Source organism: Euprymna scolopes, chromosome 39 (genome assembly GCF_053919585.1).
Source record: "Euprymna scolopes isolate OS-2025 chromosome 39, ASM5391958v1, whole genome shotgun sequence".
NCBI lineage: Eukaryota > Metazoa > Mollusca > Cephalopoda > Sepiida > Sepiolidae > Euprymna > Euprymna scolopes.
Genome location: NC_136520.1, coordinates 69,409,473 through 69,422,283, shown reverse-complemented (window position 1 = coordinate 69,422,283; position 12,811 = coordinate 69,409,473). Strand labels below are relative to the sequence as shown.

The 12,811-nt window shown below is 33.2% G+C and overlaps 1 protein-coding gene across 1 annotated transcript in view; it reads right to left on the bottom strand.

Moving 5' to 3' along the window:
* The window catches only part of LOC145263839 (ubiquitin carboxyl-terminal hydrolase MINDY-3-like), a 77,694-nt gene that overhangs the window by 39,720 nt on the left and 25,163 nt on the right, over positions 1-12,811 (bottom strand). The window contains exons 5-9 of the mRNA XM_080120914.1: positions 12,734-12,807; positions 8,675-8,754; positions 6,042-6,112; positions 3,709-3,789; positions 3,151-3,223 (exon numbers count right to left, since the gene is read on the bottom strand). Of these exons, the coding sequence (XP_079977040.1) occupies positions 3,151-3,223; positions 3,709-3,789; positions 6,042-6,112; positions 8,675-8,754; positions 12,734-12,807 (379 nt within the window). The remainder of the gene's footprint in view (positions 1-3,150; positions 3,224-3,708; positions 3,790-6,041; positions 6,113-8,674; positions 8,755-12,733; positions 12,808-12,811) is intronic.

The following is a 12,811-nucleotide window of genomic DNA, read 5'->3' as shown; positions in this document are numbered from 1 at the left end:
CTGTTTCTTGTTTCTGGTGAGAGGCTTTTTTTGGGTTTTGGTCTGGGACTTTTAGATTTACTTTGTCTTGACTGTCTTTTTTGGCTACCAGTTTCAACTAGTTCAAATTTATTTTCATTTTCAATTAATACTAATTCTGTTTTTTGTTTGTCATTTTGTTTTTGGGGGGTAGTTTTTTTGTTGTTCTGTTCTATTTCCATTTTTTCTGTTGTTGTGTGTTTATTTTTAACATCTGTTTTTGTCCTTGTTAGTGACTTGGATCTTTCACGTTTTGATAATTGAGGAGGTTTCATTTCTTTAGAGATTGATTCCTCAATATTGATGGAAGTTTTTCTGATTTCCTTTGTTTCGTTTTCTTTTATACTGGGTTGTTCGTTTCTGACTTTTATTTGGCTGTTAGAATTTATTTTCAGTTCTGATAAAAAAGATTTTAATTCTTCAAGTATGTTCTTTAGTTCTTTTGCTAGGTTTGCAATTTCTGGAGCAAGGTTTAGTTCATTGTAGTTGTACATTTTGTTTGCTTGTTGGGTTATTGTGGCATATGAGTTTTTGGTGCGATTTGTGACTTCTTTGCGGGCTTCTTGGAAGGTTATATTTTTTTGATATTTGATTGTTATTATTTCCTTCTCTTGCTTATATATTTTGCACTGTTTTGAGTGAGAGTGGTGCTCTTCTTGACAGTTTGTGCATTTGGTTTTATTTGGACAGTCTTCTTCATCGTGGTCTGGGTTTTTTTCACTGCAGTTTCCACATGTGAAGAATCTTAGACATTGGTCTTTATTATGTCCAAATTTTTGGCAGTTGTAGCATTGTAAAGGTTTTGGAATGTATTGTTCTATTTTCGTTCTTTCATAACCTATATTGATGGTCTCTGGTATTTGAGGATAATTGAATGTTAATATATAAGTGTTTGTATATATTACCTCTCCTTTTTTTTTAAATGTGATTCTTTTTACATCTGTGACCCCTTGGTTTTTTAGTTCTGTTTTGATTTCTTCTGTTGTGCAGACGGAGATTTCCTGGTTTTTTATGACTCCTTTGGAGTAGTTTAGTGTTTGGTGTGGATAAGCTTTGATGTTTGTTTCATGCAATTTTTGTAGTTGAAGTAGAGTTTTGGCCTGTTTTTTATTTTGTACTTCTACCAATATGGTACCATTCCTTAATTTTTTGACATTTTTAGGTGTTATTTTGCTTGATATTACCTTTTGGATAATGAAGGGTGACATTTTAGTTAACGGTATATTAGACGTTGCTTCTAGCACGATGAATCTTGGAAAGTTTGTATCTTCATTGTCGCTGTCAGAGTCTATTTCTGTGTGTGGTCTCTTGGATTTTTTGGCATTCATAATAATTTTTGAAAAATTCATCAGCCATGCTCCCCACCCTCCTCGGAGCCCCTTATGGGGAAGAACTATGAGGGGGTAAATCCCATTCGCCTCGGTTCTCCAGGGCTACATAGCTGGTATACTCAAACATGGGGAGGTTTCCAAGCATTCACAATATATGGTTATGCCCACCCAAGTATGGGATTTCCCTGTATTTTTATTATTCCTGATGGTTACCTTTTTCCCAGCTTGATTGACCCTTCAGCCATCGCTTATTAACTCAGTTTATTGTTTATGTTGAGTGTTAGTGTGTTTTTGTTTGGATTGTCTGAATTAGTGCTTGTCATGACCAACCGATTGATTGGATCGGGCCTATCCAACCTCCCGTCTAGCCTAGTAAGGGCCAAAGTGGTGTGTTGTAGTATCATGTTATTATTTCCTAGGCATGTTCCACTCAACCACCAGGATCCCGTTCTTAATGCATTACGGGTTGCCACCAACGGTCAACTGGTGGTCCCATTGAAGGATTTTTACCCTCTGCAGGGGGGCAGTTGGTATGTTCTATCGCCCTACCAACTAGGCAAAAAAAAAAAAAAAAAAAAAAAAAAAAAAAAAAGGGGGTGAGGAGGTGAAGGAAAAAGAAAACGAGGGAGGGGAAGGGGAGGAGAATGTTGTTTTTGTTTTTGTTTTCGCAGAACATGACTAAGTTTTGCAAAAGGGAATAAAAAAACAAAGACATCTATGTAGGTGCGTTTCATCTCAGGAAGTCAGTAGACAGCCTGATCTGGTAGCACCAGCAAGAGTTATAGGCTTTTTAATATCCGACTCCATAATGAATAATTGCATCAATCAATCGGGGATGTCGAATCCCAGTGTAAATGGATAACGGTGTAGTCTCAGGCCTGAACACATGTATATTTGAGTTGACCACCATGAAAAACCACTATATAGTCAAACATATCAAGTTTTTGTTGAGAAATATGAAAGAAGAGCTACAAAAGGAGTGTTTTTAGCACTGAAAATTCCCGGGGACGCGAACCAGAATTTTGCCAGGGTCACCCATACTGGATTTATATTAAGAACATTAAGCTCTACATTTTGGCCAAGTTTCAAGAAAAATTTAATGGATGGATCAAAAATTATGGGGCAAAATGTGTCACTTTTGGCCACTTTGACCCCTTTTGAGCCCCGGGAATTTTTGCAAAAAAATCTTTTTTTACTGTGCACATCTATTTAATGAAATACAATTTGTGGCAAAATTTCAGGAAAAACTAATGGACGGTTATCTGGAAATCGTCCGGACTAACGGATGCCACTGAAAACATAGGTGCCTCTCCGATAAATCGAGAGACAAGAAAAAAAAGAGAAACAGAATTAATGGGCACCACCGTAAGCAAAAGATTATCAGCCCTAGCATGGTAAAGAGCATCAATTTTGTTAACTCTCTCTATATACTCCAAAAAAAAAAAAAAAATGGCATGTTTGCAACATTCCTGCTATCATTTATGAAGGTGTCACCAACGAAAAAGTTGCTATGGTAACCAAACAGCCAATCAGAAGAAACCGTCTCATGTTTCTTATTCTGAACACTTTTGAACACTAGTAATTTTATTATAACTTTTGTTTTAATGAACAAAAATTGAACATTTTTATTTCTAAATATAGCTGAAGTGACCTATGAACTGTAAAAAATTGTTTGAAATTTGGTCGCAAAATGAGTCAGCTGTGAAACTTTAAAGCAGCTCTAAATAAGTAAAACTAACACTTCACCATGTTTGAATGATTTAGAAATATATTTTTAATAGTAAACAAAAAAAGAACTTACCTTCATGGTCGAATCTTTGAAATATTTGTTTTGCAGTCACTTCCTGTGTTGCTGGAAACACAATCCCCTTTTCCTAAATAAAAACATTAGCATTAATTTAGCATTAATTCTACAAAGAACTGAAGTGATTAGACTCACCCTGGAAAATATAGATTGTGATAGATATACAAGTTGTACAGAATAAAGGGACACAATTCTACGTTAGCGATAAGCAGAGTTATTTCCCTTATCTCAAATTTCCTGGTCATCATCATCATCATGGTGTTTCACTATCTTGAAATACATTGTTGGATAGTGCCAAGCATCCCTCAGGTCCACATCAGAGCATGCCTCCCTTAGGGAAATAAGGGTAAGATTTTTAACCCACAACAAAAACTTTGTCCTTGTTAGGATCTAAGTAAATACAGACTCATTATGCTGAATTCATACTGGGATAGATTATCCCAGTCAGATAAATATAAATTTACCATCATTCATGTCATAGAACATAAAAGGTAATTACGACAAAGGGGTAGGGAATCATTTGAGTTTTTGTACTCGTGAAGAAAGAAGGCTTACCTTTGAGAAAAGAACTGTGAGGTGGGTTTCACTGGCCAGCAACCAAATTGGACATTTTGGATTCTTCAGGAACCAGCCGACCTTATAACAAGTAGAAAATATCAGTTAAATAATAAATTTAACAAATCAAAGTAAAAATGTTTTAAAACAAAATTGACTTATTTGTTGTCACAATGTACAAAAATTTTAACAATCTTTTTTTTTTTTTTTTTTTTTTACTAATGATACACTACTTATCAATGCCTACAAGGCACACGAGGACAAATGTTAATGGATTCGTGTCAAGTGGATGATGAGACAAATACTGTGAAGATGACAGACGATGGTTGAATTTACGCAGAATGGTGATTACGAGGATTGCTCAACAAAAATTTAACATTGAACTTGAAAACGACCATGTTGTAGTCAGCTGGGAAGCTAACTTGTGGTATTGTGTTCCACAGACAAGTAGTTTTTACTGGACTTATTTCTTCAATTGGCTTATTTAAAAAAAGATATTTTTATAATTATTTTTAAGGAATCGTTCTTATGATGATATTCACCAGATGTGAAATAAACCAGCTCCAGATGTTGCATTGACAACATTTTGCATTGCTACGTTCCAAGCTTGATGATTAACAATGCCAGATCTTATGATGTCCAACAGATGTGAGTCTGACACAGGCTTCATGGTGGTTAACTAGGCACTAATTTGTATATAATTAAAATTAAAGTGATATTGACAAAACAAAAAAAAAAAAAAAAAAAAAAAAAATCAAAAGAAACTATCGGTGAAATAAAAATGTCAGAACATGTTTTGTTACTAGGTAGCAAAAGTATGTCCTTAGTGCTTGCTCTTGGGAATGGTGGGGGCCATGAAAGGACATTTTTTCCTCTTTAAAATATGAAGAAATTATAATGTCTCACATAAATATAAAATAAATAATAATATAAAATTAATATTATAATACATTATAATATCAATATAATCTGTAATAATATAAAACTTTTACTATTAAAATGCATTACATTACAATTAGAAAATAAAAAGATTCTTTTTAAGCATTTCTGGATAGGTCTAAAAATAGAACAGAAAAGGGCTTCAGAAGGTTCCAAAGTTGTGGTGTCCCATTTTGGAAATCCCAGAAGGTTCAAATCCACACGACTATAAATAGATGCTAATAGCATCACAATTTCAGTTGAGAAAGAACGCTAAGCTGGGGCAACTATTCATTTCAACTATTTATGAATCCGCCCAATTTCTTGGGATAAAATCTCATTGTAAGGAACTTTCTGAAACGAGCCTATTGCAAACATCCTCACAAAGAACCAGACTCTTCGTAAATATTGATTTTCTGCTCTTATATTCTGACCAAAGTAATATATTATTATTTCTCAAACTCGATTATTACACCACTAAAAAGCTAGTTTAACCAAAAACCTGATTTACCTCCCTTGCACTCGTTTTCTTGTAAATATTTGTTTTAATTATTTATCTGTTCAATAAATTCTTTTCTTTTTCAACTTTTATTTTTGTTTTTTCAATATATGTTGTGTGTCTATTCTTAGGACATTTTCTGCCATGTAATAGGGTGAGGGCTAAAATAAAAGTATTAATAAAAGACTGTTGAAATCAAATAAAGTAGGCAATGAAAATTCTTTGTGTTTTCAAGTCTCCATTTTGAAATGAGCCTTAGAGACTTTAGCATGTGATACCTTGCTAAGAATTGAAAGAGGCTAACATGTTACGATTGATAAGTTCTCATATGGCCGCATGTTTGAATTCATGATCCCAAGCAGAATAGATTCGAACAACCAGGGAATGTTTATTCAGTTTTAATGTTTCTTGTTCCATCGATGATTCATGTTCTCAAGCTTATGTTGGTCTCGTCAGATTTTCCAACAAATAAAACATTCAGCAGTAGTATCCTTCAAATAAGATACTATACCTGCAGCTAGCGAAAGTATCTACACAAATTGGGTAGTATAATAAAAATCCAATCATTTACCTATTCAAACATGGTCTCTGTTAAGTATAGAGACAATGAATACCTCTGTAAGAGTAACTGCTCATGTAATTTTGAAGCAAGGGTTGCGTAATCTACACCCCACACCTCCTGAATCAGCACTACTTGATTTCAGTGGCAAGAAGTCCAGGATAACCGGAAACAATGCCAAGTGAAGAACACATACAGCACCTGGTATTTCAAAATGGTTACTCATTTTAATACTGACCAAGTTCAATGTCGCTTAACTTTGATGATCAAATGGGAACTAGTGTGTCAATCTGATTGTGCCATATCCATGCAAGCAATTACAAAAATAAAAAACCGAAAAACGTCAAAGTGCCTTACTTCACAATAACGCAAATGTTCAAGCAAAGTAAGGAATCCGATATATGATTGCTTCTGGATCCCTCGCATTTCTGAAAAAAGAACAAAGTTTACTTTAACATAAAATCTCTTAGAGAAATTAAATACATTTCTATTTATATATAGTTATGTGCATACATTTATGTATTTGTAAATGATTCACTATTAAAATAACTAATCATTATGAATTCTGGAACACAGCTGCTAGGCACAAGGGTAGGTAATGTAGGTCATATTTAGTTTAACTTAGTCTTATATAAAAGGATCAAAAAGAGGTAGAAGCTGTTTGTGAAAATTCAGATTTATTTTTGTGAAATTTGAACAAACATTAGTCATGGATCAAAAAATATTCTCAAAATTAGTTTCTTGTTTTGCAGAGACATAAAAGGCACAATCTGGGGTTTAAAAATCAAAATAGTTCAGATTTCATGGGGTAGCATGCTTTCATTCCATCAGTCAGGATTAAATCTGTTTAAAATTCTGTGCAGATTCCAGAGTTCGGCAAGATACACTCAAAGAAGGTCGGAGGTTACATTGACCAAAATGTTATGAAAATAACACTCAAGATTAAAACAATAATTCGAATATGAATATTTCAGAGTTCTATTAAATTTGATCAATTAAGGAAGATTCCTTAAATTTCAATTTTTTCTTAAAATGCGTTAAGTTTAAGCCTTAAATTTTTGCACATTCTCAAAAATTCAAATCAAGTAATGGATTTTGCTCAAAATTGGAATAAATATTCTAAACTTAGTTTAATAGCATAATATATCTTTATTTTAATCTTTGTACATGGACATAAAATTTGGTGCAAAACTTCTGTTTGGGGAATTAATTTTACCCATCTTGGGATGGGTATTCTCCCATTGGATATCTCCACTTGACATTAGCAGCTGTGTCAAACCAGTTAATACCCATGTTTAAACATAAATTACAATAAAATTAAATGTTAATTAAATACATATAACAAATAAAAATTTAATTATGATCTACATTTTTTTTTGTACCTTGCAGCATGTTTTTAAATTAAAAAAGTATAATTTGCTTCAGTTTCTTTCCAAAAATAATTATTTTGATAAAGATCCTTACAATGGAAACTATTTTTAAAAGCTCAAAATGTAAGCCTAACGGTAAAAATATGCGTTATCTCCCTTACATTTTGCGTTTTCCACCCCTCACTCCAATCTTTTTGTGACAGAAATTTTTACAATTTAAAAATAAAATGACATTAATGAATTCTAAGCCATGCCAAGATTCATACAACTAGTATTAAATAAATGTGACAATATAGCAATGCGGTCATAGTGTCAAATTTATTTAATACTAGCAGGCTGCCCGACGTTGCCCGGTTGTAAAATATGCATATTTATTATATTTCAATTAATGCAGAATTCTCATTTATTATATACAGAAATACTATAAGCATTAAACCTAACGCTAAATTTCTTTTAAAAAACGAAGAGAAAAAAAACAAGGAAAGAAACTGATACATGTGCATATTTTTTTCTAAACCGTTCACTTCTTGTAAGAAAAAATACTCAAGTTGAGATCGAAACCAAAACCTAAAGACAGCGAGTCAAATACGATAACCATTACACCAGCTTGACATGACTTTTAAAGGGTATTTTCAAACTAACTTATACTTAACATAAGGAAGTCATATTTCAAGACCACATATGCGCAGTTGTGAAACACTTGAAAACAGATAAAAATACGGTCGCACATACCAAGTACCAATTTTTCAATTTCGATCCCTTAGCAGCCCTAAAAATGGATTAAAAAGTTTTCTACATGTCTGAATGCCGTATATACCAAATTCCAAGTCAGATCAAAAATTCGTTGAGTATATAGGTTGAGAAGTGTCCTCATACATTCTCACACACACACACACACACACATATATATATATATATATATATATACCAGCTATATGAATCATGGCAGATCATATATCAATGTATACAATGCATTTATATGCAAATTACAGGATAATATTAAGCTAACATGAGAATGTAAAATAAGACATTTGCATTATTCAGGATACTGTTCTCATCTTGAGTGTTATTTTCACAATATTTCGGCCAATGTAACTTCAAACTTCATGTCCAACTTGAGAATCTGTACACAATTTCAAATAGAACTGTTTATTTCATCCATAGGGTTAGTGTGTTCTTGTTTGGCAGACATGATCATGTAGAAGACTTAAGTAATTATTAATATTGCCCATACTAATAACCTAATCAGTTTTATGTGATCGTCTCCTGGAGTTTGAAGGTATACTAAGAATACAATGAAAAATTATTTAAGTCTTTTTCCGTTATGGGTGACAAAACAAAATCAAACTGCCCCTATTAGTTAAATAAAGGGTTCATGATTTAAGTAAAAAGTGAAGAAAAAAAATAAAATGGTGTTGGTTTTCCTTAAAGTAAAAGTGCTTATTAAAAGAGAAAGTATTTTCACAGTGTTCAGAATTTTTTTTTTTTTTTCAAGTTTCAACAAGTTTAAAAGATGGTTAATAAAATTTTATTATTCAAAGTTCTCTCCACTGCTAAAATATAATTTGGATTTTACTAACATATAAAAATAAAAATTATTTAAAAAAGGAAACTACTTACTGAGTCCAGAGATTTCTTTGTCATTATCCCAGACATTGGAGACGGCTCGGCCAGTCAATAACAAATTAATAAGAGATTGGCTATTGAAAGAGGGAAAAAAATGAAAACCATTATTTTGTGAATGCTTATGGAAAAAATAACCATTTTTTTCTTGTACTTATTTTTCATAAATTTAATATACTTGCTGGGGCTATTAACCTTGAAATAAAAGCATAAAATAAATTTAATCATAAATGTGATAATGATTAAAAAATGCCACAAAAACAAACGTCAGAATTCCGATATGGGAACACAAAAATAAAAAAGACAGAGTAAAAAAAAAGGAAAGACAGAACAAGATTGAATTGTGTTAAATGCTTGTAGGGGTCATAAAAAAAGGATAGATAAAGAAATATTCTATTTTTCCTCAAATAAAACCTTGGAGTTATTTTGGGAAATAAACATTAAATAGAATCTGATAATAAAGAGAAAGGTCTTGTTAAGTTCACTTTTCCAAGGATTTGTGAAATAAAAATTGGCAGATGTTTTGATAAAAAATAATGGGCTTTATTCAGGCATGTTAAACATCTTCCAATGAAATCGGTCTTGTCGGACAATCTGATATGAGCTGATCTCAAATTTGACTGTTTTTTTTTTATTATTATTATTTCCAAAACATTATGATCTTTCTGAAATATGTCAAGTGGTAAGAATTGCTTGTTAAAAACTGAAAAGGACCATAAACCTTGCTGTGAATAAGACACAGTTGTTAATTAAATTACTTGCCAGTACACCCTTTCCTGTGGTTGAAACTTTGATAGAGAATTAAATACAGAAGAATTATGTTGAAAGCAAATGTAGAAAACACACTTATAATTATGAAAATCCATCCAAAGAGGAGGAGTCTCCTCCCTCATATCAGAGGCTGCTGGAAAACTGCTTCTGTGGTACCAGTTTACAAAAACTCTGGCGAAAGAACTAACCCATTAAATTATCGCCCAATTAACCTCCTCCCTCTTTTCGCCAAAATATTTAAGTCCATAATTAATCAAGCCCGTTCTACTGCAGATATTTTAACTGTAATCTCTGAACGTTTATACCAAGCACTGGATAAAGCAGGGGAAGGGAGGACAGTAGCCCTTGATATATCTAAGGCTTTTGACAGAGTATGGCACGATGGTCTTCTGATGAAAATAATATCCTATGGTATTACTGGATGAATGCTTAGCATAATCAGATCCTTCTTAAATTAGAGAATAATCCAGGTTGTCCTCGATGAGCATATGTCCAAAACATTTTATATAAATGCAGATGTGCCACAGGGATCAATTCTTAGACCTTTGTTATTTCTGATATTCATAAATGACTTACATGATAAAATTGTCTCTGAGATGGGTATATTTGCTGACGACACCACGCTCTATAGCAGGCACGTGGGGAAAACTAATGAGCACATATCTAAGGTAATGGCCGAAATCCTAGAGGAAGACCTCCCGTCTGTAGTAGAATGGGTTAAAAAATGGATGGTAACACTAAACATGACCAAGACAAAGCTTGTTTCTTTTAATAATTACATGAAACCTTACCAAACACCAATAGCAATGGCTAGCGATACTTTACCTGAGAGCACTTTGTTCAAGCTCCTTGGCTTAACGTTCACAGGAAACATGAGTTGGAATAGATACATTGAGATTATTGTTAAGGCTGCTGCAAAGAAAGTGGGCTCTCTCTATCATGCTAAATGAAAGTATCCTGTACCTCTACAAAGCCACCATTCGCCCGTGTATGGAGTACTGCTGTCACATTTGGGCTGGTGCATCTGCTACTAGTCTCTCGTTGCTGGACAGGGTCCAAAAGAGAGTCACCAACCTAATAAGTCCCGAACTGTCATCTAAACTTCAGCCCCTGTCCCACCGATGAAATGTTGCATCCCTCTACCTGCTTTACAAGTATTTTAATGGTGGATGCTCTCACGAACTACAAACCCGTGTACCCCCTCAACAAAAATACCCGCGACAAACCCGACCAGCAGCCCCACCCCTATACAGTTGAGATCCCTAGATGTAAGAAAGCCTTTTACTCTAATAGCTTCTTCCCCAAAACTGCAGGACTTTGGAATTCTCTTCAGAGTTCCTGCTTCCCTAACTGTACCGATATGCAGAAGTGTAATGTGAACAGACATCTTGTTGCTAAACTCCCTACATAGTACCCCTGCAACTTGGGTGCCTGATACATCAAAGTGGCAACATGCCTTGTTTGAGGTGAAAATGTAATAAAGAAAAAAAAAACGAGTAACAGTAGAAGAGAAAAAGGAGTGGAATTTAAAGTCTATTGGCCACTCATGGTCTGATAATGTATTCTCCAGTGTTGGGAATTGTAGAATATAACCAATAATGTATTATTAAGAATTATGAATTAAATTCTATTGTGAGGAGGGGAGTTATGCCACTCTGATTCCTAATATAAGATGAAGCATAGTACACATCAGTGACTACGGTCTGATTACCCACTGACTCCACACCTTTGAGAGACTGGCTCTTGGACTTAGGATTAGAACAATAACAAAGTAATATTTTTATAATAAACAAATTCCGCATTACAAGTTTCTGGCTGATGAAAAATAGATCAGCGTGCATGCAACTATGCTACGCTTCGACTGAAGTATAATGAAACAAAAGAGAAAAAAAAATACATTAGTTTCTGTATGGGAAGTGTTAAAATAAATTTAGCTTGAAATTATCTGTTGAGATTCAAATTTAAAAGTAAAGTTTAAACACAGCAAGGAACTGACATCAGATAGAAGGCTAAATTAACATCCATCTCTTTCCCGCTCCAAGTGAAAAATAGAAGAGGTATCCTGAACCCATTTGTGAGATAATGAAGATATTTCCCTGGTTGTGTTTTCTCGAAGTGAAAGCTCATTGTCTGTTTTTTGTCGTTTCATTGCAATCTAGTCACAACATTGTTTAGTTTGATTACAAAAGAGAAAACATCACTAAAAATGATTTCCATCTGTTTAAATGAAACTGCTAGTCAGAATTAGAACTAAACAGGGATGTGAGTAGCCGATAGTAAAAAAGATGAAAGAGATTAATTTTCCAATCTTGAGTTTGGTTTGGTAGTTTGTTTTTTTTGGCATATCAACCCTTTTCAAGTTATTTAATGCCAAATAATGTAATTTTTAGAAAAAAATGTTATTCTTAGAGTTTTTTTTACATCTTCAAATATTTATTCATACGTTTTTGGTTTGGTTGTTTTGTAAGGAAAAAAATCCGATATCTTTAGACAGCTTGATCAGATAGGACCAGATCAATCTTGGGGGTGGTGATGGGTCTTTTGGAGACAGCAGAACGAAAAACCAAAATCATTTGGATGATGCATGAGTAGCAAACGCATTCAACATAATTTGAAAAATGTTTAATTGAAGAAATATCAAAATATCAATTTGGTAAAAAAAATAAAACAAATAAAAAAAATAAAATTTATAAAAAAGTTAATCATCAGATTAATTGAACTGACAGATTAGTATCAACTATGAAAATCAAATTAAGAGAAAGATGCAGAAAAAGTGCACATAAGGAGGAGACAGGAAGTCATTTAACTTTCCTACCCTTATCATTTGTAGTCTTAGCCTTCATGGCAAAATTAACATTTTTAGTTTGTGGGAAAAGGTAAACAAGGCAAGACAAGAGGACAAAAAAAAAAGATAATGTGAAAGAGAGAGAAAGAAATAATATCCAGCCAGAAACAATGAGGTAAAGCTCTAGCGATTGGGTAGAAATTAGCTTATGAAAAAAAAAAAAAAAGGACAAAAAAGGCAGATTTTAAACAAAATCCATGTGAGGTTCTAATGAAAATAAAAAAAGTCCTATAAAATACAGAAAACTCAAATCACATCTCTGGATATTTAACTTTTTACCGATAATCCAGTGGATAATAATTTGGAAATTAGTTTCTAAAATCTGTCCAACACATTCCAATATGTAAAACAGGTTAAACCAAATATGATAGAAAAAAAAAAATGGCATTCAATCCCTTTAATCCAATACTGAAAAGTTTCTACAGAACATAGATGCTTACCTTCCATGTCCATAAGTTCCATCAATGAGGGCTTCATTGGGATCTTCGACTTCATTTTTTATTTGTTCAATTCCCTGA